Here is a 27,726-nt window from a genome sequence, read left to right on the forward strand (position 1 = left end):
TGTAAGGATGTGATTTGGAAGATCATTAATATAGATCAGAAAAAGAGTTGGGCCCAGGATGGACCCCTGAGGGATTCCAGCATTAATACTGTCAGCTTCTGATTTTTGCCCATCAACTACTACTCTCATGACCCTGTCAGAAAGAAATGATTTAATAATTGAGAAGACATTTTCAGCTATACCCTAGCTAGAGATCTTGTGAAGTAAACCTTCATGCCATACCCTATCGAAGGCCTTAGATATGTCAAGAGCAATTGCCCTAGAAAGGTTGCCTCCATCGAGAGATTCACTAATCCTATGAGATATAACTGTAAGCACATCTGCTGTAGATCTGGCAGAACGGAAACCATATTGTGTGTCACTAAGAAGGTTATTTTTGCTGAGATGGTTGATTACTTCTCTATTTAACAGATTTCAGCAACTTACTCATGACGCACAGGAGACGTATTGGCCAATACTGAAAGGGGGATGAGCGATCACCTGAATTCTTAAATACAGGGCATACTGATGAGATTTTCCAGGGTGATGGGAAGCAATTCTCCTTAAGAGAACGTTTAAACAGTTTTGTAAGTATGGGCGCTAATTCAGGTTGAAGTTTTTTTAGTACTATGATTGGAATAACATCAAGGCCGGTTGCTTTACTGGAATCAAGGTTTTTGATTAGCTTGGCAACATCACGTACAGATATATGTATATCACATAGCGTGTTTTCTGATACAGGAGAAAATATTGGGGGTTGGCGGCCTTGGTGGCAAAGGGTAGAATTAGCTGCAAAGTTCTTGGCAAAGAGTTTGGCTTTGTCTGATGCTGACGAGATTGCCTCAGGTTTCCGGGTCATTCTAATTTTTTAAAGCAGTTAACTAAATTTTTTACCACTGATCTGCAAGCCTAATCGGCAAAAACATAGAACCACAAGTAATCGCTTTATTTTTCGTTAGTAGTAGTAGGAAGAGGTTGTGTCTTTTATGACTTTTGACAATGACATATTTTATACTACATTCTGACCAGGAACATGAATATTATAAGTTTAACCTCGAAGGTTCTATCGCGAGGTACCTAAAGCAAAAAAAAAAAAAACTTCCATGGATTAATATGGGAGGGGAGACTATCTTCAAATTCTATTCTAAACTGGGAGTGGGCAAAGGACTTATACTAAGTAGATATAAATAAGTCCCTCTTACCATTTTTTTTTTTTTTTTAATGGAGAGTAGATAATGCAGTGGATATGTTATCGGCAGTTCCAGTAACTATCGCGTCTCCTTTTTTGTCCCTCAGTCATCATTTCTAATGAGTGATGTTTCTGGCAAAGGGTGAAGAAAAAGCTGCTTCCCAGGTCGGTAGTACTTCGTGAACAGTAGTCTGAGATGTCGGAAATTTTCTGTCTCTGTCTATCCTTGCGGCCATGTCACTAGTAAGGGTGCTGGAGGTAAATGTTTTCATCTGGGCTGACGTTAACCGCCTGATAGTCAGGGACCCGAACTTTGAATTAACCACTAAGGAGGCTGTCCTATCAGCAAGTGCAAAGTACTGGGGCTGCTGTATTGCCATTTGGTGAATGGACTCTGGACCATGCAGTAGTCTCTGGTGGGGCCTCTCGATGCCATACTAGTGGGTAATTGCTACGGCTTTACCTTATGTGCTACAAAAAAAAAAAAATTTCCTATCTTTCCTCTCTTACTTTTTCTCTCTGTTCTGCTCTAACCAAGTATGCTGACCTGTTCCACAAACCCCAAAATCCTCAACATGAAATATCTCAAAAAAGAAAATACGAATAAACCTAGAACTCCATCCTCCTACGTAGACCCCTACTACCAGGTCTCCTTCTCCAACATCAGGGGTCTATGTTCTAACCTTCCAGAGGTTGAAATCCAATTACAGAAGACGAAACCTGACATATTCTTTCTAAGCGAAACTGGAATAGGGCCGACCACCTCCCTAGATGAGTTCATAATTAAAGGATACTCTAACCTAACATCTAAATCTGACCCCCAAGATCGCCACAGGCATGGAATATGTGCCTACATTAAAGATGGTTTCCCATGTGGCAGGGATATCTCCAGAGAAGACCTTAATCTACCTTATATGTGCTTCCAGGTTGCACTTGCTTACACCACCGCATTTATATTTGCCCTCTATCACCCCCACAACAGTGGAGTTACTGTCTTTAAGAGTATATCAGAAAAAATTGACCACATCCTGTCTGCTCATCCCTCAGCTAACATTCACATTTGCGGTGACTTCAATGTCCATAATGTGGAATTGCTGACCCACTCAAATAAGACTGATGATGAGGGGCGGTTCTGTCATGATTTTGCCATTGTCTATGACCTCACTCAGATTGTCCTCGAGCCCACCCGTGTGCCCAATAGTACCGGTCAGTTCGCAAGCCTCCTAGACCTTTTTCTATCCACTTCCCCTGAGCTATGCTCATGTTCCATTCTATCCCCTCTGGGATCCTCCGACCACTGCATTGTATCAGTTAAAATAAAAATGAAATATAATAAATCTACAGACGTACCTCTCCACCGTACTGTATACCGATGCTCTATTGCGGACTGGGATATTCCGTACATTCATATCTGATTTACCTCTGCATTCCATGTTTAAAAAGGATGTGTCCTCTATAGTATCAGACCTGACTGAATGGTTACTTGTAGGCATAGACCAATTCATACCATCCAAAAAATTCCAACAAAAACCTAACTGCCAACCATGGTTCTCCCCTAAATGTGCTGCTGCCATCGCACACAGAAATCACTTTTTCCATAGCTACCAACGTAATAGATTCACTGAAACTAAAGCTGCTTTCAGAACCGCCAGCAACCATTGTAAAAGAGTAATAAAAAATGCAAAAGAACTATATGCGCAATCCGTTAAGTCCAAAGTAGCTGAGCAGCGGCTTGGTTCCCACCAGTTCTGGCAAATAGCAAATAGGATCCTGAACAGAAACGTGCGTTCTATCCCAACCATTATCAATGGACCAGAGGTCATCTCGACAGCATCGGACAAGGCCAAACTATTTGCCAAAAACTTTGCGGCAAATTCTACCCTGTATGACGGAGGCCATCAACTCCCCATATTCCCTCCTTTAACAGACAACATGCTATGCAACATACAAATATCTGTGCATGAGATCGCCAAGCTAATCAAGAACCTTTACTCCAGTAAAGCAACTGGTCCCGACGGTATTCCAATTATAGCGTTAAAAAAATTACAACCAGAACTTGCCCCCATACTTTCCAAACTGTTTAAGCGTTACCTTAAGGTGAAGTGCTTCCCAACACTCTGGAAAACCTCATCAGTGTGCCCTGTATTTAAGAATTCAGGTGATAAGTCATCCCCCTCTCAGTACAGACCAATAAGTCTCCTGTGTGTCATGAGTAAGTTGCTGGAATCCACAATAAATTGAGTAGTCAACCACCTCAGCAGAAATAACCTTCTTAGCGACACGCAATATGGTTTCTGTTCTGCTAGATCTACAGCAGAGGTGCTAACGGTTATATCTGATAGGATTAGCGAATCTCTTGACAAAGGCTTCATTTCTAGGGCAATTGCTCTCGACATAGCAAAGGCCTTCGATAAGGTTTGGCATAAAGGCCTACTACACAAGATTTCCAGCTACGGTATAACTGGAAATGTTTTCTCTATCATTAAGTCATTTCTCTCAGATAGGCTCATAAGAGTAGTGGTTGATGGGTAGAAATCAGAGGCCCACAGTATTAATGCTGGAGTCCCTCAGGGGTCCATACTGGGCCCAACTCTCTTCCTGATCTACATCAATGATCTCCCAAAACACATACTAAAATCTTTCATTGACATCTATGCTGATGACACGAATATCTATGGCAACACATCAAAGGCCGTAAATGATGATGTTCTCTCTGATTCTCTCTCCTCTGATCTTGAGTGTGTGGTACAGTGAGGAAAGAGGTGGCTGGTTACCTTTAATGCATCTAAGACCAAGCTCCTATCTCTACATCATAAACGCTCTGATCCCCATCTGGCATCAATTAAAATGGATGGCTCTCGTCTAAGGGAGGCTCCAGGATTTGATAAGCTCTTGGGTTTGACTTTTACACCTGATCTTAAATGGAACACATACATCAAGTCTGTGGCCAAGGTCGCTGGGAAAATGGTGGGATCCTTCTACCGCTCCAGAAGATATCTCACTACTGATGCAATTCTCTATCTATATAAGAGCCAAGTACGTCCAAGGATGGAGTACTGCTGCCACATCTGGGCAGGGGCTGCTAAAAACAGCCTATCCTGCCTTGACAGAGTACAAAATAGACTACGTGGCTTGGTGGGAGATGCCCTTTTCTCTACTCGATAACCTCTTTCCCACAGAAGAGACGTAGCGAGCCTGTCATTGTTCTATCACTATTTCCATGGCAAGTGCTCGTCTGAGCTCCATTCTCTGGTTCCCCCTCGCCAATCTTTTTCAAAAAACACCAGACTAGCTGAAACCACCGTCAATAATTTTCCCCACTCCCTATCTGTGCCTAAATCAAAACGTAGATACCATGGACAAAGCTTCTTTCTTAGAACTGCACGCCTGTGGAACTCTGTTCCGCTTGCCTGTTTCCCTCCCGACTTCAACCTGGATGTCTTCAAGTCCAACACAAACAAATTCCTGATGAACCGCCCCCCCCCCTAAATAATAACACCGTACCAATTCTCCAATACTATTGCTACACTATCCCTTTGATTACTGTACACACAATAACCCTTATCCCTGAGTGGCCATTGGGCCTTGATAAGTGGTGAACTCCATGTAAAACAAAAAAAAAAAAAAATATGGCCAAAATTAGAAACAAACAAAATCCCTAACCTGTTCTTAAAACATTGTCTGGTTCAAGAGGTGATCATTTTACGTGAAATATATATGCGAAACTTTTTTTTTCAGATTGTTTACATGCAATGGCCTAAAAAATGGAGAATCAGATTTTTTCTTTTCACAGCAATAAGTTCTAATTGCGATTAGCGAAAAATGAAAACGGAAGAAAGAACAATAATTTCATAAGAATACAGTATTTACATGGAAACCGTTTTACACATAACTGTTAAAAATTAAATAAAAACATTAAAATAATTACAAAACGATTTAGTTATGAATTTAAAATGCAGGATCAGCTCCACACATAAATGTAACGTAAAATAAACGTCTTTTTCTAAAACATTCTATTGTTAACGCACAAGAATGTTTCAGAACTTTTGGTTAACTAAAAACAAAATAGTTTTTTTCTCTTAACGATAAATTATGTGTGTTTATTTCGGTAGAATGTCTACTTTTTTAAACGATTACGAATAGTTTTATGGCGTTGCCAATCCAGCTTAAATTAGTTGGAAAGAATTTAGGGTTTTTTTGTTTTTTTTAAAGGTGGTCACCACTTATCAAGCCCCGGAAGCCACTTGAGGATAAGGATTATTACGTGTTCAGTACGTTAGTGTTGAGATTTGATAAAGTGTCTTACTAAATGGGGGCGGTTCATCAGGAATTTGTTTATGTTGGACTTGAAAACATCCAGGTTGTAGTCAGGTGGGAAACAGGCAAACGGAACAGAGTTCCACAGGCGTGCATTTCTAAGAAAGAAGCTTTGTTCATGGAATCTACGTTTTGATTTAGGCACAGATAAAGAATGGGGAAAATTATTGATAGTGGTTTCAGCTAGACGGGTGTTTTTCGTGAAAGATTGGCGAGGGGGGGAGACCAGGGATTGGAGCTCAGACGAGCACTTGCCATAAAAAATTAGAATGGCCCACTAATGATTATTTTACGTTAAATTTATATTCGAAACTGAGCTTCCACTCTAAATACTAAAATGATTGCTTTTTTTTTTCATCAAGTTTTTTAAGGGTTTCACACATAATCAACTATAGAAGTAATTTCATTTTGGAATGGGGTTTTAGCTGAGAGAGTTAATGTACAAATTTATTATTATTATTATTATTATTATTATTATTATTATTATTATTTGCATTTTGTTTTTGATTTGTTTTTTTTTTACGGCAAAGCAAATCAATTTAATAACCCACCAATTTTTTTTAATTAAAATAAAATTTAAACCTCATTAATAGAGAGAAGGTGCTGAATAGTTAACAAAGCCCACGCCCTCTCCATGTTAAAAATGGTTTTCTAAATAGTAAAATTATTATTCAGAAATTCGTTCGTAACAATGGGCGTTAAATATTTTGTTCTTACATCGTTTTCTCATTTTGCCTTTCAATCATCGACTATTTTCAACTGTTTATGAAAACTTTCAAGTAGCATGTTGTACACTAACGACGCACTGATACAATCTGGCTTTGTTTTAAATTCCAAATAAATCTTTTGTTGTCTTACAATTTTTAATCAATTACAAGGAACACTTTTGAGAAAAAAAAATATACGCAGAAATTAATGGGGCTTTTGTAATAATTTTACAATTCACAAAAGACAACAAATCTCTAATTGAATATTGATACATTTTAAAAGAATCGGAATCAGAACGGAATCGGTAATTGTATCGGAAGCAGGAAAAATTTTGGAGTCGTCCCATCATATCTTATAGGATTAGTGAATTTCTCAGTGGATGCTTTCTTGTCTAGAGTAATTGCTTCTGACCTATCAAAGGTCTTTGATAGGGTATGGTATAAAGGTCTACTCCACAAAATCTCCAGCTACGATATAACTGGAAATGTCTTTTCAATTATTAAATCATTTACCTGATAGGTTCATAAAAGTAGTGGTTGATGATCAGAAATCAGAAGCTCTCAGTATTAATGCTGGAGTCCCTCAGGGGTCCATCCTGGGCCCAACTCTTTTCCTGATCTACATCAATGATCTCCCAAAGCACATCGTAAGATCATTCACAGGCGTTTATGCTGACGATACTATCATCCATGGCAACACTTCAAAGGCCGTAAATGACGAAGTTCTCTCTGATTCTCTCTCTCCTCTGATCTTGAGCATGTGGGCAATGGGAAAAGAGGTGGCTGGTTACTTTTAATGCATCTTAAATCAAACTTCTATCTTTAGATCATCAACGCCCTGAGCCTGTCTGGCATCAATTGAAATGAATGGCTCCCATCTTGAGGAGGCTCCATGTTTTGACAAGCTTCTGGGTTTGACCTTTACCCCTGATCTGAGATAGAATGCATACATCAAATCTGTTGCCAATGCTGCTGGAAAAATGGTGGGATTGTTCTACCGCTTCAGTAGATATTTCATTGCTTGTGCAATTCTATACCAATATATGAACCACGTACATCCAAGGATAGTGACCCTGTCGGTGGGGCATTAGAATACGCCGACTGCCCCCCTGCAGAGGGTAAAAGTCCCTCAATGGGGGTCCTGGATATGACCTTAAACTATATCCAGTGGTGAGGCCCCAGCTTGTGGGCTTTGGGGAGTGTGGAGCCACCCTTTAAATGCCATTGCTCCCAGGTCCACTCTGACTCGGAGTGGTAGTACCTGTTAGGGTCCCAACTATGGGTTAAATAGAAACCGACGTGAAAACAACAAATATATTCTATTAAAAAATTTTTTTCTTCAAAATCTTTGGATTTGGATTCGGCATTAAATAACCCGAAAAGGGTTGATATGCCGTAAAACAAAAACAACCAACCAACCAAGGATAGAGTACTGTTGCCACATCTGGGCAGGAGCTGCTAGAAGCAATTTATCCTGCCTTGACAGAGTACACAATAAATTTCCTAGCCTAGTGGAGGATACCCTTTTCTCTTCCCTGCAACCTTTTTCCCACAGAAGAGACATTGCGAACGTCTTTCTACTTTATCGTTATTTTCATGGCAAGTGCTCAGCTGAGCTCCAATCTATGGTCCTCCCTCACCAGACTTTCACGAAAAACACTCATCTAGCTGAAATCACTATCAATAATTTCCCTCCAATCTTTATCTGTGCCTAAACCTAAACGTACATTCCATGAACAAAGCTTCTTTCTTAGAACTATCTACTTGTGGAACTCTGTTCCGTTTTCCTGCTTTCCAACTGACTACAATATGGTTGTCTCCAAGTCCAACAGGTCCTGGATATGACCTTAAACTATATCCAGTGGTGAGGCCCCAGCTTGCGGGCTTTGGGGAGTGTGGAGCCACCCTTTAATTGCCATTGCTAAGTGTAATGTTAACAAACATCTTTCTACTCATCTCCCTTCATAATGGCCCCGCTAATTAAGTCCCTAATAGTAGCCCCCTGCTTCAAAGTGGCACTGTGCCTTGTTTGGGGTGAAAATTGAATAAAAAAAAAAAAGAAAAAAAAGAACCACTCTGACCCGGAGTGGTAATACCTGTTAGGGTCCCAACTATGGGTTAAATAGAAACTGACTTGAAAACAACAAATATATTCTATTAAAAAAATTTTCTTCAAAATAACTAGATTCGGCATTAAATAACCTGAAAAGGGTTGATATGCCGTAAAACAAAAACAACCAACCAACCAACCAAGTCCAACATAAACAAGTTCTTGATGAGCCATTCCCCTTAAGTAATCCAATTTACCAAATTTCCACTACTAACGATTGCTACAATATTTTCCCATTGACTACCGGATCATGATGTATCGTGTTGGATTTGGTTTCAGTTATTCATGTTTAAATTAATTACATATCTAGAGGTACCACTGTATATTTTATCTCTCTTTTTTTTTTTATCTCCCTTCACCCCGGTCTCTGCTAGATACTGTAATTTTTTTTAGTCTTATTGTATTTTCTTATATTTTTTCACTTATTAAGCATTGTTATTTAATTTTATTTTATTTTATATGCTTTTAATACCTTGTGACTGCTCTCCAGACCAGAACTTCTGTGAACTTTCTCTAAAATCCATTAATGACTGAACTTTTGGAAAAAGCAACATCGCCTGATGAGGTCTTTCTTAATTTATAACTAGTTGGCTGAAACATACTCATGACTGTGTAGCGATACCTAAATGTCTATGTAAACTCAATACTTGACTGATTAAAGTCTTTAATTTTTAGTTTTTGCAACATAGCTCATGTGCTATACTATCTAACACCTTTCATAAAAAAAACAGAACAAATAAAAAATATTTGTATATTTTTGCTGTTGTTACAAATTGATTTTCTTGTTGAATACATCTGCTGCCCTTTCTCATTATCGATTAGGCTGATTTTCATTTATCTATAAATCTATTTATAAATATGTGCAAAAGAAAAAAAGAATTCTGCTCTCCCAAATCTCCAGTACAGATGTTCTTCAATGCACCAACATTGAATGATCCAACCCTTTTCGTTTATACTTGTCCTTGAGAAGGGAGTAGGTTATTAGAGCCATTTGCTTTTTAGTATTCATTTGAATGACTTTGTTTTACAAGTACTTCAATGGAGTATGTCCTGATGAACTCGTAGCACTTGTGATCCATCGATGTATTAGGTTGCTGCAAAAATAATGTCGTTTTTGACATTCAACTTCAAAAGATAATAACACCTTTCATTATAAACTTTATTAATCGAAATAAGAACCATTAGGATTGATACATTTTTGCTAACGAGAAACAAGTTTATTTGTCCCATTAGTATTGAAATCTGGAAGCAATGAAGTCTCGGTTTTGGAAGCATTTTTTGCATAGGAAGTTGCATAAAAAAGTGATAATCAGTGGGCGAGAGGTCCGGTGAATATGGCGGATGAGGCAGTCTCATAGCTCAATTCATTCAGCTTCTGCAGGGTCAGTTAAGCAACATGTGAGTGAGCGTTGTCATGGAGGAGAATTGGTCTCTTCATATTGACCAATCTCAGACACATATATTGAAGTTTCTGGTGCATTTCATCAATTTGGCGGTAGTATTTCTCCGCCGTAATCATTTTGCCTGGATTCAAGAAGCTGTGATGGATGAGACAGGCCGCAGAACACCAAACAGTCACCATAACCTTTTTTTGGTGCAATTTCGGCTTCGGGAAGTGTTGTGGAGCTTCTCCAGTATCCAACCACTGTGCCGAACATCACCGGTTGTCATAGAGGATCCACTTCTTATCACACGTCACAATCCGTTCGAGAAATGGGTCATTTTTGTTGCACAGGAGTGTAGAAGACAACTCAAAATAACAATTTTTTATTATCATTCAATTCATGCGACACCCATTTATCCAACTTTTTTGACTTTCCTATTTGCTTTAAATGGTGAACGAATGTTGAGTGGTAAACTTCGAGTTCAACAGCAACTTCTCGTGTGGTTTTGCGAGGATCGACTTCAATTAAGGCTTTCAAATGTTCGTTATCAACCACAGTCGGCCGGCCATGAATATCTTCATCGTTAAGGCTCTCATCACCATTGTGAAATGTTTGAACCACCATTGTGCCACACATTTGTTAGTGGTTCATGGGCCAAACGCATTGCTGATATCATGAGCTGTCTCGGCAGCTTTTCAGCCTAATTTAAACTGGAACAAGGAAATCGTGTGGATTTTAATTTCGTCTATGCTGTAGAAAAGCCTGCAAAACAAATGAAGAAATTGAAAACGGTAACGAATAACACGATTCAATAGAGCAGAAAACGCACTTCAAAATGATATATAACATAGCTATATATATATATCAATGAATTAATTCAGAAATCATATATAAAAATAACATATGTCAGAAAACGACATTGTTTTTGAACCAACCTTATATCTGTAATTTAATTTAATATTATCATCCTAACTTTTTTACTGTTTAAAAAAAAGCTTCAAATGAACTGCTAATACTTTAAAAAAATTTTACAGCATACAAAAATGATAGAAATGCAAGACAAAAACCGTGTTTACATTATTAGGCGCTTTAAAACAACGTTCCTATGTAGTGATGTTTTTGAAGCTGTAAACATACCCGTGTTTAAAAACTCTAGCAAAAATCAAGTAAGGATCATGCACAAAACAAAATCTCTGAGTAAACGTTGGATAAAATGATGGTTAAAATTCTTACGAACTTGCCAGGATTTGAACCTGGAATCTTCTGATCCGTAGTTAGACGCATTATCCATTACACCACAAGTCTTGTCCGTATGCCGAAAGATGTTACTGTGACTGTATACAGACAGTGCTAAATTCTGTTGACATGAGCAGGTAACTTTTTTGACAAAAACGAAACCGTTCAAAAACCCTTATTTCGGGCTTTTTGTGTGACTCGGCATTGTTCGTTATAGATAAGGATAATCTAGGGACTCACACGTTTCAGGGAAAAAAAAGAATTCTCCAATTCGGTGCATCCTTTCGAACGTTTTATTGGTATATATATACACAAATAAACATTTAGAATTTTATTAATGGTATAGATTACAAATAGCTTACATAAAAGTAGGTTTCTTTAGATATATGTAAAGATAATAAGAGGAAGTTATTATTTTGTAGGTGTTCTATCCCTCCGTATATTTCATGTTACAAAAACTAAACAAAATAAATGTAGGTCCATTAAAATTTCAACATTTTTTTAAAGCTGAAAAGATCAAATAATTAAATAGTAATATATATATATATATATATATATATATATATATATATATATATATATATATTATTTATATATTTATTTAATTATTTATTTCACTTATCTCTACGTCTGAACTCCAATCTCTGGCCTCCCCTCGCCAATCTTTCACTTTAAGTGAAATAAATAATTAAATAAATTTCAAAATAAAAAAAATATATATATATATATATATATTATTTATTTAATTATTTATTTCACTTACCTCTACGTCTGAACTCCAATCTCTGGTCCCCCTCGCCAATCTTTAACGAAAAGCACCCGTCTAGCTGAATCCACTGTGAAAAATTTCCTCCACTCTTTATCTATGCCTAAATCAAAACGTGGATTCCATGAACAAACTTCTTTCTTAGAACTGCACGCCTGTGGAACTCTGTTCCGTCATCCTACTTCCCACCTGACTACAACTTGGATGTCTTCAAGCCCAACGTTAACAAATTCCAAATGAACCGCCTCCTTAAGTAAACACTTCATCAAATCTCCACACTAACGTGCTGTACTTGCAATAACCCTTATCCCTGAGTGGCTTCCGGGCTTTGATAAGTGGTGACCACCGTGTAAAAAAAATAAATAAATAAAAATAAAATTGGATATAAAATCAATATTATTATGTTAAAAAAAAACTTTTTCTTGATATTTTTTTCTCGGTAATATAATTATTTGAATTACAACGAAAAAAAAACAAAATAGAATTAACAAAGTTTTTTTTTTATAACGGGTTTCCACTATAAAAAAAATATATTCAGATAATAGAGTATATGACTCTAATAAAAATCGGCTTTAAAAAATTCGTTTGGAATTGATAGAATGTGAACTTTATTTTTTGACCCATTTTTCCAAAAAGTATGGCGGCCTTTAAGCAACATTATCTTTATATACATAAGTGTCAACAGAAAATGTTCAAATTAATTTTATTAATTCTTGTCTGTAATTCGTTAAAAAAATCTATTTAAGTTTTACACAAAGCTGCGGCGTAGGTACCCACGGTTTACAAAACCAAAAGAAAACAAGCTAAGTAAATATAAAACAAAAAATGTCCCAGAAACTGTCAGAATAGTCTACAAAACGATAAAAAAACAAAAAAAAAACAAGCTATTTAAATATATAAAAATTGAAATGTCCTGGAATTTGCCAAAGCTGTTTACAAAACAATAAGAAATCCAGCTAAGTAAATAATTACAGAAGACGTTTACAAAACGAAAAAAAAATCCAGTTAAATAAAAATAAAAAATGTCCCGGAATTTGCCGAAGCAGTTTGCAAAACCATAAAAAAAGAACTAAGTAAATAAAAAAAAAATCCAGGAATTTGCCGAAGCAGTTTAAAAAACGATAAGAAAACAAACTAAGTAAATAACTAAAAATAAAAATGTCCGGGAATTTGCCGAAGCACTTTTCAAAGCGATTAGAAAACAAGCTAAGTAAATAACTAAACAGAAAAAAAATGTCCCGGAATTTGCCGAAGCAGTTTACACAACGAAAAAAAACAAAAAAAAAAACAAGCTAAGTAAATAACTAAAAATAACAAAAAAAAAAACCGAAGCATTTTACAATGTAAGAAAGCAAGAAATAGAACACTTACATCAAGCCTGTTGCCAAGGTCGCTGGAAAGATGGTGGGATCCTTCTACCGCTCCAGAAGATATCTCACTACTGATGCAATTCTCTATCTGTATAAAAGCCAAGTACGTCCAAGGATGGAATACTGCTGCCATATCTGGGCAGGAGCTGCTAAAAACAGCCTATCCTGCCTTGACAGAGTACAAAATAGACTTCGTGGCTTAGTGGGTGATGCCCTTTTCTCTTCCCTGCAACGTCTCTCCCACAGAAGAGACGTTGAGAGCCTATCCTTGTTTTATCGTTATTTCCATGGCAGGTGCTCGTCTGACCTCCAATCTCTGGTCCCCCCTCGCCAATCTTTCACGAGAAACACCCGTCTAGCTGAATCCACTGTCAAAAATGTTCCCCACTCTTTATCTGTGCCTAAATCAAAACGTGGATTCCATGAACAAAGCTTCTTTCTTAGAAGTGCACGCCTGTGGAACTCTGTTCCGTCTGCCTGCTTCCCACCTGACTACAACCTGGATGTTTCAAGTCCAACGTAAACGAATTCCTGATGAACCGCCCCTTAAGTAGACACTTTATTAAATCTCCACACTAACGTAATGTACTTGCAATAACCCTTATCCCTGAGTGGCTTCCGGGCCTTGATAAGTGGTGACCACCTTGTAAAAAAAAAAAAAAGTTTAGTCAAGACATTAAAAAAAGAAAATATCGAAAAAAAGGTTATATTGTATGCATCCGTTATGAAACAAAGTTCTCCGAAAAAAAAATTTTTCAATTTCATCAAGTATTTTTTTTTTTTTTTTTTTTTTTTTTTTACAACGAAAAACAATTTATGATACCGAGCTAAAGGTTCGATTTTTAGGAAGAAAAACTAGAATTAAAGATTGGGAGGGAGTATCGGCGCTTTACATGGAGTTATCTCCCCGTGACGTGTTCAATAAATTTCCACAATGGCTGACTTCAACGCGCTTTCATAAAAACGTGTTTTTCCGCTGTAAAAAAAAACAAAAAAAAACTACTTGATCAAATTAAATGAAATTTTTTTTTTCGGAGATCTTCAGTTCAAAACGGATGTGTACAATATAACCTTTTTCGATAGTTTCATTTTTCATGTCTTGATTAAACTGTACAAGTGCCAAAAAATACAATAAAAATTCCCGGAATTTGCCGAAGCAGTTTACAAAACGATCAGAAAACAAGCTAAGTAAATAAAAAAAAAGCAGTTTACAAAAACATTAAAAAAAAATAAAAAAATAAAAATAAAAAACAAGCTAAGTAAATAACTAAAAATAACAACAAAAAAAATGTCCCGGAATTTGCCGAAGCAGTTTACAAAACGCTAAGAAAACAAGGTAAGTAAATAACTAGAAATAAAAATTAAAAAATTGCCGGAATTTGCCAAAGCAGTTTACAATACGATAATAAAACAAGCTAAGTTAATAACTAAAAATAACAAAAAAATGTCCCGGAATTTGCCGAAACAGTTTTTAATACGAAAAGGAAACATTTCACGGAAATTGCCAAAGCAATTAATAAAACGGAAAACAAAAAAAAATTACAAGTAAATAATTAAAATAAAAAAAATGTTTACAAAACGAATAGAAATCAAGCTATATTGTCCAATTTCTATTGTACACTCTTTAACCCTTATCCTCGAGTGGCTTATTGGCCTTGATAATGTCGTGATGCCTGTGTAAAAAAAAAAAAAAACAAGCTAAGTAATCAATATCTAAGGGGGGGGGTCTTTTTTTTTGTATTCGTTTTTTTCACTCAATGAGGAACCCTCTCCAGGACTTAAACTGTCTTGAGCTATCAGTCTATCCGTTGCTATGTGGGACTGATGTGTTGTAAACTTCGCCATAACAAAGGCGTTACAGGTAACTCTTGCATAATTTGACCCGAATTCTCGTGAATTCCCGTCAAGCATGGATCGGGCGAGACCGGCAATCATCGGTGTCAGCCGCGAGCGTTGTTCAAATGTTGAAATGCTAACTCGACTTTTTATTTAATTTTTTAATTTTTTTTTTTTTTTTTCTGTTATGTTTTTTAGTAATTTTTAAGGTGATATTAAGGGAGCGGGGGTGACTTTTTATTTTGTGATTAGTTATTTATTATTTATTTATTATTATTTGTTTTTAATTGAATTTTGGGGAGTTTGATTAGTCCAATGAAAAAGCGCCATCTAAATGGAAGCAGACGACATTCAAATTGGAAGAAAGCGACTAAACCGAAAAAAAAAACAAAAAAAAAAAAACTGACAAATATATTTTCAAAACTCGCCAAACAGAAAAAAATGACAGGCAAGAAAATAAGTCTATACATGTTAGGAAAAGAAATGAAAACATCGATGCAGACAATCTCATATTGTCAGGAGAAGAAATTGCTGTCCCCAAAAAATGAGGTACATTCACAAATGTTTACTTAAAAAAAAGATCGTGTGTAAAGGATGGTTTCTCCTGGAGATGTACAAATGGACAGTGCCACCAAAAGAACTTGATTGAACAACAAGTCTTGAAAATAAAAAAAGAAAACAAAAAAAATACGGTTACAAAAAGAAAACAAAACAAAATGTACTTACACCTAACAATTATACGGTTAAAAAAAAATTTTCTTGGAGGAAAAAAAACAAACTTTCTGTTGATAAATATTTTGAAAAAAAAAAAAAAAAATTAAATACTAAAATAAAACAAACATGTTTTCATTTTTCAAGGTATTTTTTGTTGTTATTTTTGATTATTTGCATTTGTATTTTTTTCGGTTTGTTTTTTTTTCAATTGTCTGTTACGACGCTCGGCTGACAGTCTGACACCGATAATTGTCGGTCTCACCCGATCCATGCTTGATGGGAATTCACGAGAATTCGGGTCAAATTATGCAAGAGTACCGCGTTACATGACAAAAAAAAAAAATAAATAAATAAATAATAAAATAATATGAGAATGATTCGATGGGTATGGAATGTGACAAAACTGAGTCTCCCGTCCTGTATATTTAAAAGCAATATTTTTTATCAAAAAAGTTGTGCAAAAATGAAACCGAGCAAACAAGAAATTGTGAAACGTAATTGGAATGGGTTTGCAACTTAACTAACACCGTCTATTTCTTAGGACGTGAACAAGTAATGGCTTGAGTAAAGTTAATATGCGTGATCGCTACATTTATTTAAAATCAGCTTACGACAAATATTAAAATGATATATTTTTTTAATTCTTTCACTGTAGATCCTTATGAATGTGCAATGTGACCAAACCAATAGAGTCTCCTGCTCTGTACACAGGAAAGCGAGTTGGGAGCAACTCAATTTTCTCAGTCCTTTTCTCTGTATCACTTGTTATTGCATAGCCGGATTAGCACATGGTATCAAGTCCTTATTTTAAAGTTGAATATGTCTAATATAAGTTTATTAGGTACCCCAAATTTCTGTGTAAATTTTGTCAAATTTTTACATAGAATCGATGACGTCATCATTTTGTGTGTATATTAAATTGTGTTTAAATTTGACAGTCATATGCGCTAAAAATGAATAACTGAGGGAATTTTTTTGCTATTGTTTATTATGTTGATCTTATTATAGGCCTCCATACATTATTATTTATAGATTAGTTGATTTTATTAATTATAGGCCTCCATACATTATTTAGAAAATAGGTGCTAAAATCAACTTGCACTCCTTACAATAAAAATCTTTTAACAATTAAAATAATTTAGGGTTGTCGTTGAATTTGCTATTTTAAAATTGCCAATAATCATTTTTTATATTGAAATAATTTTTTTTAATTAGAAACTCTTATTCAAAATTGTATGTTTAGAATTTTAAATCGAAGAATACTGGAATTCAAATCAATTTAAATATTTTAAAACTTAATTATTTTTAGAAATCGTTTTTTTTTTGTCTTTTTGTTTTTGTAACTTGACTATTTATATTATATATTAATGAGAAAAATGTTTTTTTTTTATATAATAATATTGATTTCATGTCCATTTTTTTTTTATTTAGAACATCTAGGTAAGTGAAATTAGAAATGTTAGCCTATTTATAAAAAAAATATTATTTTTCACTTATTTAAACTCTTCAGCTTTATAAAATATTTGACTTTTACTCAACCTAAATTTATTTTGTTTAATTTTCATAACATGAAATATTGAGGGGGGCACCTACAATAAAAAAAAATCCCCTCTTATATTTAACGAAAACTGTTTTTAAAATATATATCAATTTAAAAATGAATAAATAATCGAAAATTTCATGAAAATCTGATTATTAGTTGGTTTTTGATAGATCTATTAAACACGTGTATGTTTACACTTTTGAAATTATCCCTACGTAGGAACGTTGTTTTAAGGCGCCGATAATGTTAACACAATTTTAGTCTCACATTTTCATAATTTAATACACCGTAAAATTTTAGAAAATTATTACAAGTTTATTTGAAGCTACTTCTTTTAAATGGGACACAAATTATGATGGTAATATTAAATTATATCACAGCCACATCGTGTAAAATATAGGATGGTAAATCTGAGGCGCGCGTTGGAGATACTTTAAGTTTATACACTTGTTTACAATCAGCGACAATCAGCAGACGACAACTATAAAAATGATTTTTTTTTTTCTTTCACTGTAGATCCTTACGTGAAGGTGGCCATGATGTGTCAAGATAAACGTATTCGAAAACGGAAAACCAGTGTTAAGCGAAGTACGTTGAAACCCGTCTACAATGAAGCGATTGTATTCGACGTGCCCCAGGAAAATGTGGAAGATATCTACTTAATAATCAAAGTAGTGGATTATGACCGGTAAGTATTTTAGGTTCGCATGTATTTTAGTTTTGGAGGACATTTTTTTTTTTTTCTTTCATTTTTGAAGATTTCCCCTCAGAAACAGGGGGAGACAATTCATGAAATTATTAAAGTTTTCCAATAATTGTTGTTCAAAACTATAACTTTTAATGATTATCTTTATCTATAGAATTATAAAACTCTGTAGACTGTCCTTGCTAGCTTAAATCTTGTCTTCAACGATCAGGTGATTCCATCTTTTAAAAAAGGGATGACAGGTGAATATACACACACACACACACACACACATATATATATATATATATATATATATATATATATATATATATATATATGTAGTAAGTTATCTATAATATAAATCTGACATGTCTGTTTAAATGTATGTATGTTTGTATGTCTGCCTAAAACTTTCGACAGAAACGACGGATTTTCATGAGATTGGTATCGTTTTGAAGCGCGAACCTTTGGACGACAAATATCGAAAAATTGGCTAAAAATATTAATTCCTTCACCCTCAACTGGGCACTGTTTTACAAGGAGAGGGTCGCTTTTTTTCATCAATATTTTCGAAAGTCATCCCCTCTTTTTGATTGACTAGCCTTAATTTAAACCTTCGCCACTTCCGTTTGGTGATGAACGCAACGGCAAAGACGTCACTCTTTTTTACGTTCTTTTCCTCCTTTGCGTTATGGGTTCGAGCCTGCCTGCCTGCCTAATACCACTTTTTTTTGCTCAACACAAACCTCCAAACACTCGGGCAATGCCAGGAACTCAGGTTAGTCTATATATATAAAAGCGAAAATGTATGTATGTATGTGTGTATGTTTGTGTGTCTGCTAAAAGCTTTCGACAGACACAACAAAAATTCACAAACTCTGTATCATATCAAAGCTCCATCCTTCGCTCAAAAAATATCGAAAAATTGGCCAAAAACGTTCATTTTTTCACCCCCGAAATCGACAATTTTCGACAGGGGGAGGGGGGGTAAACAAAAACGGCCCTCTCGACCGGTTCTACGCATGCGTCAGATGACATCATGACCTGATTTGCTTTAAATAGTTGAAAAACTGAACAAATTTCGTGTACGTCGCGTTAGGTCAGTTGATTAGCGCGTTGGTTCATTATCTAAACATTTTGGGTTCGAATCGTGATGTGAGATGTCTTTTCTTTTTTTTTTTTTTTTCGATTTTTTTTCAATTTAAATATTGAACCAGTGTTATTTAAGCCATTTTTCGCATAACGTTCGTTTTTCTGTTTTTTGTTTTTTTTTTACTTCGCTTATCCTCCCCCGACCACACAGCCCAAAACACCCGGGTACCCACCGATTTTTTTTAAATTTTAATATCGAAACAGGCTTATTTAAGCCATTTTTCACGTGTTCGTTTTCTGTTTTCATCGTTAGTTTGTTTTGTGTTTTTTTCCCCCCGCTTAAGTTTTAACGTTGTTTTCTTTTTTTACTTCGCTTATAACAAACAAACCTACGTCGACGTCGTAACGCTCGACGACTTCCGGCCACACACCTGTCAATTTGGTTCTTAAATAAATTCAAATATCTTTCACTAACTCATTCTGGCTGGCCGATTTTATTTTCAAACTTCGCCTCAGGGCTTCGGGTTCGATCCTTCCCCCCCCCCCCCCGGGTTCTTTTTTATTTAACACCACACACACCTACAAACACCCGGGCAACGCCGGGTACCCCCGCTAGCAAAATATATATGACAATTAAGCTACACAGAATATTCTGCATTTCATCCACGCTAGGATTCATCAGGCTTATATATATATATATATATATATATATATATATATATATATATATCATCAGGGTTACTCAATGTTATCCGCGATTGAATGATGATCCATGAAAGTTTCAAACTCCCATATTTTTATTGTCATCGAAATCGATGAAATAGCCCATTTTTTTCAATCAAATCAATTGATTGCCTGCTCTAATTGAGAACCCATCACGATACAACTGAAGGAAGCTTCACATTGCCTCTCGCAGTGACTAACTTTTCAATACATTGTAGTCTACATTGCACTGTAGAGAACCTACTGTCGATTTTATAAATTATTTTGGTTTGCATTAAAGTTTAAAAGTCAAGTACTATGTGTCAAGTGTGCTCTAAACAGAAACATTTAAAAAAAAACTACTGTTGATTTTATATGCCTGGCCTTACTGCTTGTGTGATGATAATGGTTTAAATTTAAGTTTAAAGTGAAAGTCAAGTATCATTGTGAAATTGTGCTTTAAACAGAAACATTCATTTCGAACGCGCCCCCTGTTATATCAAAAAACCTACTGTTGATTTTATATGCTGAGTTTTTCGGCTTGTATGATAATAAAACTTCTCAAATGCACTTGTGATTGTAGGCTGTGTAAGGCGTTGACTTTGGTCAAAATCGCCTGTTCCTTCTTTCGTCAGATTATTTTGATTATCAATACTTATCGAAGACATGCTGTCACAAAACCTATTGAAGAACATTGCCAGGCACATAAAGTATCTTCACGTGAAATTTCATACAAATCGACCCATCCCTTTCGAGTCCATAGGGAACGAGCTCACAGACAAAGTTCCTTATACTTAGAGGCTAAGGAATGAGGGTAGAGAATTGGTTTTGATTCTAGCTGATGGCACTCAAGTCACATATATATATATATATATATATATATATATATATATATAATCTGTGTTGGTTAATAGAAATTCTTGTGTGCAGGGTGTTTGCTCAGTTGGTAGAGTGCTTGCCTTGCATGCAAGAGGCTCGGGTTTCGAATCCTGAGTTTGGATGTGTTTAACTGATGAGCCCAAATGAGGGCGAAACTCGAGTCTTGGACTTCCGGTTCTTTGATTGCCATGGTTCTTGTGGGCTGCAATGTTGTTTGGCTGTGGAATTTATTATATACAATCTCTCACATTCTGAAAATCCTATCATAAGTTGCTCGCTAGGTTAGCATTGCTAGATGGCATCGTCCTTTCAAGTTAAAACTCCTACTTGTGAGACATCAGCTTGGGGTTATTGGCTGGTTGGATGACCGCGTCTCTTGTTGAGACGAAGTAGGTTCATTTCATAGTCGGATTTCGGCGCGGTTTGCTTGATCTGTGTTGGTTAATAGAAATTCTTGTGTGCAGGGTGTTTGCTCAGTTGGTAGAGTGCTTGTCTTGCATGCAAGAGGCTCGGGTTTCGAATCTTGAGTTCGGATGTGTCTAACTGATGAGCTCAAATGAAAGCGAAACTCGAGTCTTGGACTTCCGGTTGTTTGACTCTCATGGTTCTGGTGGGCTGCGACGTTGTTTGGCTGTGGAATTTATTATATATATATATATATATATATATGACTTGGGTGCCACCAGCTAGAATTTTCACTTTTGATCTCACTACTATGTATTAGGTTCAATAAAATAATCGATAAAGAATTTTATTTATAATAATAAATACGAAATTTGCATAAATGATATCAAATTTATGCGTATCTTACAACCGAGCAACGCCGGGCGACCTGCTAGTTTATAAAAAAAGCTTAAATTTTGTAGAAAAAAAAATTCGTTTTCAAAAATGAAAAACGTCAAAATAATTGTTCAAAAACTATAAATTTTAATGCTTATTTTTATTTCTTACGAAAATTTCATTTTATAAAAAAAAGTTTGATTTAAAAAAAAAAAAAAAAAAAAATATTGGGTATTAAACAGAGAAGCCAACAAACTAAAAACAGAGTAAAAATAATTCCAATATATAGCAAATAAATGTTACCAAAGGCAAGATAAGTTACTCTTCTACTTACCTGGATAAGTTTTTTGTGTTTTAACATGTTTTTCAAACTGAATAAAAGCTTTAAAATAAGTAGTGTCGGGTTCGTAAGTTAAACCGATAAGAACATAGCCGACCCCGAACATGTTGTCTTTGGGAAGTCAATAATTGTGCAAAACTGGAAAAATAAACAAAATGCTAATAAAAATCCACCCAATAAGTGTCACCGTGACATTTTTTTTTTTTTTTTATGTATTAATAATTTAATGTTATTGATGCAATTCAAGAAATGAATTGGCATTTTTTTTTTTTTTTTCAAATTGAAAGATGCAAAACTCCAGGTATACTTTTTGTCTAAAAAAAAAGAAAAAAAAAGAAAAAAAATCCCGAAATAATTGTAGAGAACGAACTCATTTTAAAACGAGAAATTACGTTCGTTTATTAAAATTTTTGGTAATTATGCATAAAACCAGACCCTAAGTTTCAAAGATGGTGGCAAGTCTGTCAATTGAGTTATGGAAGCACAAAACGGATACAATACTTCCGTTATTCTCCAAAACTGCTTACTTATATATTTGGGCAAAATATTACGATTTTCTTTTTTGTTAATATATTTTTTCTAACATATTTACTTTTTCTTTTCTTTTTTTTTTTTTTTTTTTAAATATAATTACGGTTTCTTTTTTAAATGTACGATATTTAAATACATTTTATTTACATATGCTTTATTTAAACTTGCGCATTGTCGCTAATTTAAAAGATATTATTTTATAGTTAACTATCTGTTGTGTCTGTATCAATAACAACACAAACGCAGAAAGTAAAGGTAAAACAAATATATTAAGACGAAAAGATAATACATATTTACAAAGGTGCAGTTGTACTGCAGTTGGAAGATTGTCCGGCAGAGGGCGTGTTAAAGTCTTTCATGGAGCAACCGGCACATGCGTCTTGCCTATCCGGCGTTCGAACACAGCTCCCCGGTCTTGCTGACTTGATACCTTTATCTATATCTTGTTCACCCACGTATGCTAATTAGTGGGTGTCTCCACAACACACAGCACTATATTTAAGTTTAATTTTTTCACACCCCTTTTATTATAAAAATATGTCAACTTTCTTCATCAGTTGATTTTGTGTTTTTTAATCGCATAGAAATATCTAAACAGTTTGAAAAACTTTTTTTTTTTTTTTTTTTTTTACAAGGTGGTCACCACTTATCAAGGCCCGGAAGCCACTCAGGGATAAGGGTTATTGCAAGTACAGTACGTTTTGAAAGTGTTTACTTAAGGGAGCGGTTCATTAAGAATTTGTTAACGTTGGGCTTGAAGACATCCAAGTTGTAGTCAGGTGTGAAGCAGGCAGACGGAACAGAGTTCCACAGGCGTGCACTTCTAATAAAGAAGCTTTGTTCATGGAATCCACGTTTTGATTTAGGCACAGATAAAGAGTGGGGAAAATTTTGACAGTGGATTCAGCTAGACGGGTGTTTTTCGTGAAAGATTGGCGATGGGGGACCAGAGATTGGAGTTCAGACGAGCACTTGCCATGGAAATAACGATAAAACAAGGATAGGCTCGCAACGTCTCTTCTGTGGGAGAGAGGTTGCAGGGTAGTGAAAAGGGCATTTCCCACTAAGCCACGAAGTCGATTTTGTACTCTGTCAAGGTAGGATAGGCTGTTTTTAGCAGCTCCTGCCCAGATATGGCAACAGTATTCCATCCTTGGACGTACTTGGCTTTTATATAGATAGAGAATTGCATCAGTAGTGAGATATCTTCTGGAGCGGTAGAAGGATCCCACCATCTTTCCAGCGACCTTGGCAACAGACTTGATGTACGTGTTCCATTTCAGATCAGGAATAAAGGTCAAACCCAGAAGCTTGTCAAAACACAGGGCCTCTCCCAGACGAGAGCCATCCATCCCAATTGATGCCAGATGGGGATCAGAGCGTTGATGATGTAAGGATAGGAGCTTGGTTTTAGATGCATCAAAGGTAACCAGCCACGTCTTCCCCCACTGAACCACACGCTCAAGAGCAGAAGAGAGATATAAACAACAAACATATTTGAAAAAGATATGTGATAAAAAAATTTTATATATCTATATATAAAGCTGAATGTCTGTATGTGTGTGTCTAGTCACGAATAGGCTCCTATATGGTTGATTATTTTAAAAATCTGATTACATATAATGATAGAAGATGTATCAAGACACAGGAATGGGTATGTTTGATCTGGCAGAACGGTGGTTCATTAAAATTGTGGGGTCTGCATACATGCCTGGTCCACAAAGTATGGAAATAAAAAATTTAAAAATGAAAAAAAAACGTTTACAAGTGTTTTTGATATAGATGTACATAAGAATACTTTGATAAGTATGTTTTAACTTAAATGGGGATGATGTAATAAAATTGTGGGGTCTGCGTTCACGCCTGGCCTCCATAGAATGTAAATAGGCACAAACTTTAATAAAGACTTTTCATATCTATCTGCGTAAGTATACTTTGATAATTATGTTTCAGTTTTAAGAAATATGGTATAATAAAATTATGGAGTATGGGGTGTTCGTTCGCACCTGACCTCCATAGAATGGAAATATATCACAAAGTTTAAGAAGGTTTTTTAATATAGATCCACAGAATATTGTGATAAGTGTTTCAGCGTGAACAGGTATGGTATAATAAATTATGGGGTTTATCTATTTACAACCCTTCCTTTTCATAACCTATCATACTTTCATAAATCAGAGTCCATTTTCTGTAGGCTGTTTTTGAACCCAGTCAACAACGGGTACTTTTGCTATATAATCGCATAGAAATATCTAAACAGTTTGAAAAAATATAAACATAGTAATTTGAAAAAGATATGTGATTAAAAAACACAAAATCAATTGATAAAGAACGTTTGCATATTTTTATTATAAGGGAGTGAGAAAAAAAAAACATATAATATAGTTAACTATAAAAATATTATTTTTTAATTTGGCGACAATTGTAATAGACTGCGCAGGTTTTAATAAAGTATATGTAAATAAAGTACATTTAAAAAAGAAAACATAAATATGTTAGAAAAAGATATATTAAAAATTTTTTTACCCAAATATATAAGTAAGCAATTTTGAAGAATAATGGAATTTTGTGCTTCCTACCTCAATTGACAGACCTGTCGCCATCTTTGAAACTTAGAGCCTGGTTTTATCCACAATTACCAAGTTTTAAAAAAAAAAAAAGGAAACCACTCCCTCCAAAAAACGCACTGTGCACATAAAAATATACCCCCCCCCCTTTTCTGTGAATATTTCTTTAATATTAAAAATCAATAAGTAAAACAAACAACTCAGGTTGTGTATGTTTGTTTACAAATGTCATGTGCGTTGGCAGTCAATCAGTGTCGATTGAAAAGTGTCCCCTTTGAGTCACTCAACTTCCAGCATCCTTCTGCCATACTTCATCTGGCATTTGCAAAAGAGGTCTCAAGCACTTAGGATTGTGTTGAAAAATTCCATCACAAATTTTATAATGGCGCTGACATAATTCTTCAGGGAACAGATGAAATCAATGCAGTCAGCAAGCTGTTTGGTCAGTATGTAACCAAATCACCTAGCAGGGACATTTCTCCATGAAAGAAAATAATGAGTACTATAGTAGTTCTGATTTTGAGAACGTGATGCAATGAGGAAAAAGGTGGCTGGTTAATTTTAATGCATCAAAAACTAAGCTTTTCACATTTTATCATAATAACTTTAACCCTAACCCTAACCCTAACCCTAACCCCATCACACCTCAACTGAAATGAATGGCTCTCGTCTTGGAGAAGCTCCATGTTTTGCCAAGCTTCTGGTATTGAACTTCATTCCTGATCTGAAATGGAACACATACATCAAATCTGTTGCCAAGATCACTGGAAAAATAGTTGGATCACTCTATCGCTCCAGAAGGTACCTCACTACTGATGCAATCCTTTATCTGTCTAAGAGCCAGGTATACCCTAAAATGAAGTACTGTTACCACATTTGGGTAAGAGCTGCTCAGCACGATTTATCAAACCTTAATAGAGTTCAAAACTGTCTTCAAAGTATAAAAAATATACCCCCCCCCACTTTTCTTTAAATCTTTATATTTAAAATCTTAATGTTCAAAATCAACAAATAAAACAAACTCAGGTTGTGTATGTTTGTTTAAAATGACACATGCGTTGGCAGTCAACCGGTGTCAATTGAAAAGTGTTTCTTTTGAGTCTCTTGACTTCCAGGGTCCTTATTCCATATTTGGTCCTTTTTTTTTTTTTTTCATTCTTTACTTAAAAAAAGGAATTTCTCTTTTGATGGAGGAAGACGACATTATTTAATATCTTCTATTTAGTTCTTTTATGATCTCGGGCAACACCAGGTTGTCCTGCAAGTAATTACACTGATCTTTAAAGTAAACAACCAAATTTCTTATAGTTTTTTTTTTTTTTCTTAAAATTCCATAATTATTACGCCTGTTAAATTACTGCTTTTTTCCCCTTTCAGAATCGGTAGTAACGAAGTTATGGGATGCTGCGGAATAGGTCCACCATTTTCTGGCCTTGGTCGCGATCATTGGTATGAAATGCTTGAAAACCCACGCAAACCTGTGGCTCAGTGGTACAGTCTGACAGAACATGTCCCCCATTCCAGCACCGACAGCACCCCAAATGGAAACAAGGGTCACCTGACTCGCAAGGATACCACGGATTCTACAGACGGAACCTCGGTGTTCTGACTGTCGGTTTGCGGAAAGGAAGTTTGATTATAAAGAGAATTTGAAGAATTCCTGGTCATTTTCGGATGAGAACTTTACAGACATTTTGAGAAAACTTGTTGGTCAATATTTTTGTATCATCAAACTTCTACCGACTTCTGCTCTTTTGATGTCACGGCTTATGACAGCCGAATTTGATGTTCCTTCTGAGTTAAAATCTAAATGCTGAGATGTCACTGCAAAATGAATTGTGGATCTTTTCAGCCGTGTTACAGAGTTGGTCATTTTTTAAAGATATTTCTGTTCTTGTCTAGAAGTCAACATAATTTTTTTTTAAATACAAAAAAATATCATTATCATGTACGTACTTGTCACGGAACGAAAATATCATATTCCAAAAATCACATAAATCGATCAAATATTTTATATATATATATATATATATATATATATATATATATAATTTTTTATGACTTATAGCGATTTACTATTAATCGTAGCCATTACAATTCTGATTTTAATTTCTATTTCTGTTGTTAAAGGAGAGATAACCAGTGATAGCGAACCGAGACACACTATTATCATCGTTTCTGCATAAAATTCAATTTTCTCAGTTTAAAAAAAAGAAAACTACTTGATCAATGTATGTGATTTTTGGAATATAACATTTTGGTTCCGTGGTGGGTACGCACATCATAAAGATTTTTGTATATGTTTGCTTTTAAATAAGGTTGAATTCTGTACAGGCACCGATATTTCTTCTAGACCAATCAGATGGCGGGTGGCGAGCTTTTTACGGACAGATTAAACTAATTAGTTTTTTGGGAAAAGTTTTTGAATCAAAGCCAAACATTGAGTCTTATCAAAGTTACCTCCCTTTAAATTCACTCAATTATTTTTGCAAAAAGGAATTTAAATGATTTTAACAAAAAGAAAAAAAACTTAGATTAGCTCCGCACTTTAACGATGCAATGTTTATGCCGAATTGTAGAGGATAATAGTGTTTTATTTTCTTTCTCAAACTTTGTCATTCATTGAAAAAAAGCCAAAAATTGAAATGTTTGACTGTTTTTATCAATATGTTCTTGGCTTACAAAAAAGACAAGACAATAATATACAACCATTTTGGCATAGTCTCCTGTCAATTTCGTAAATGCAAATTGCAAATATTCTGATTTTATTTGTGCTTTCAATTTTTTTCCAATTGATAAGAAATCCTTTCTGTTGTCAAACAATTCTAATGAAATAATAAATGTGGAAAAAAATAACCAAGAAAAAAATTTTTTTTAGACAAATTGTACAGTGAAGAAGCGCTGAAAATTTACCTTTTTCTTGTCCTCAAACCAATTACTGGTCCTTTCTGTTCTATATCTGACCTCTTTTCCTTTGTCATGAATTTGGTCACCG

At 35.1% G+C, this 27,726-nt stretch overlaps 1 protein-coding gene across 2 annotated transcripts in view; it reads left to right on the plus strand.

Moving 5' to 3' along the window:
- LOC145240059 (synaptotagmin-9-like) overlaps positions 1-26,667 on the plus strand; it is a 403,765-nt gene extending 377,098 nt beyond the window's left edge. For both annotated transcript variants that reach the window (XM_080103680.1, XM_080103681.1), the window contains exons 4-5: positions 17,669-17,840; positions 26,109-26,667. In XM_080103680.1, coding sequence (XP_079959806.1) covers positions 17,669-17,840; positions 26,109-26,340 — 404 coding nt within the window. In that variant the 3' untranslated portion in view covers positions 26,341-26,667. The remainder of the gene's footprint in view (positions 1-17,668; positions 17,841-26,108) is intronic.
- The last annotated feature ends 1,059 nt before the right edge of the window (positions 26,668-27,726 follow it).

This window comes from Euprymna scolopes, chromosome 19, assembly GCF_053919585.1.
Source record: "Euprymna scolopes isolate OS-2025 chromosome 19, ASM5391958v1, whole genome shotgun sequence".
Lineage (NCBI taxonomy): Eukaryota > Metazoa > Mollusca > Cephalopoda > Sepiida > Sepiolidae > Euprymna > Euprymna scolopes.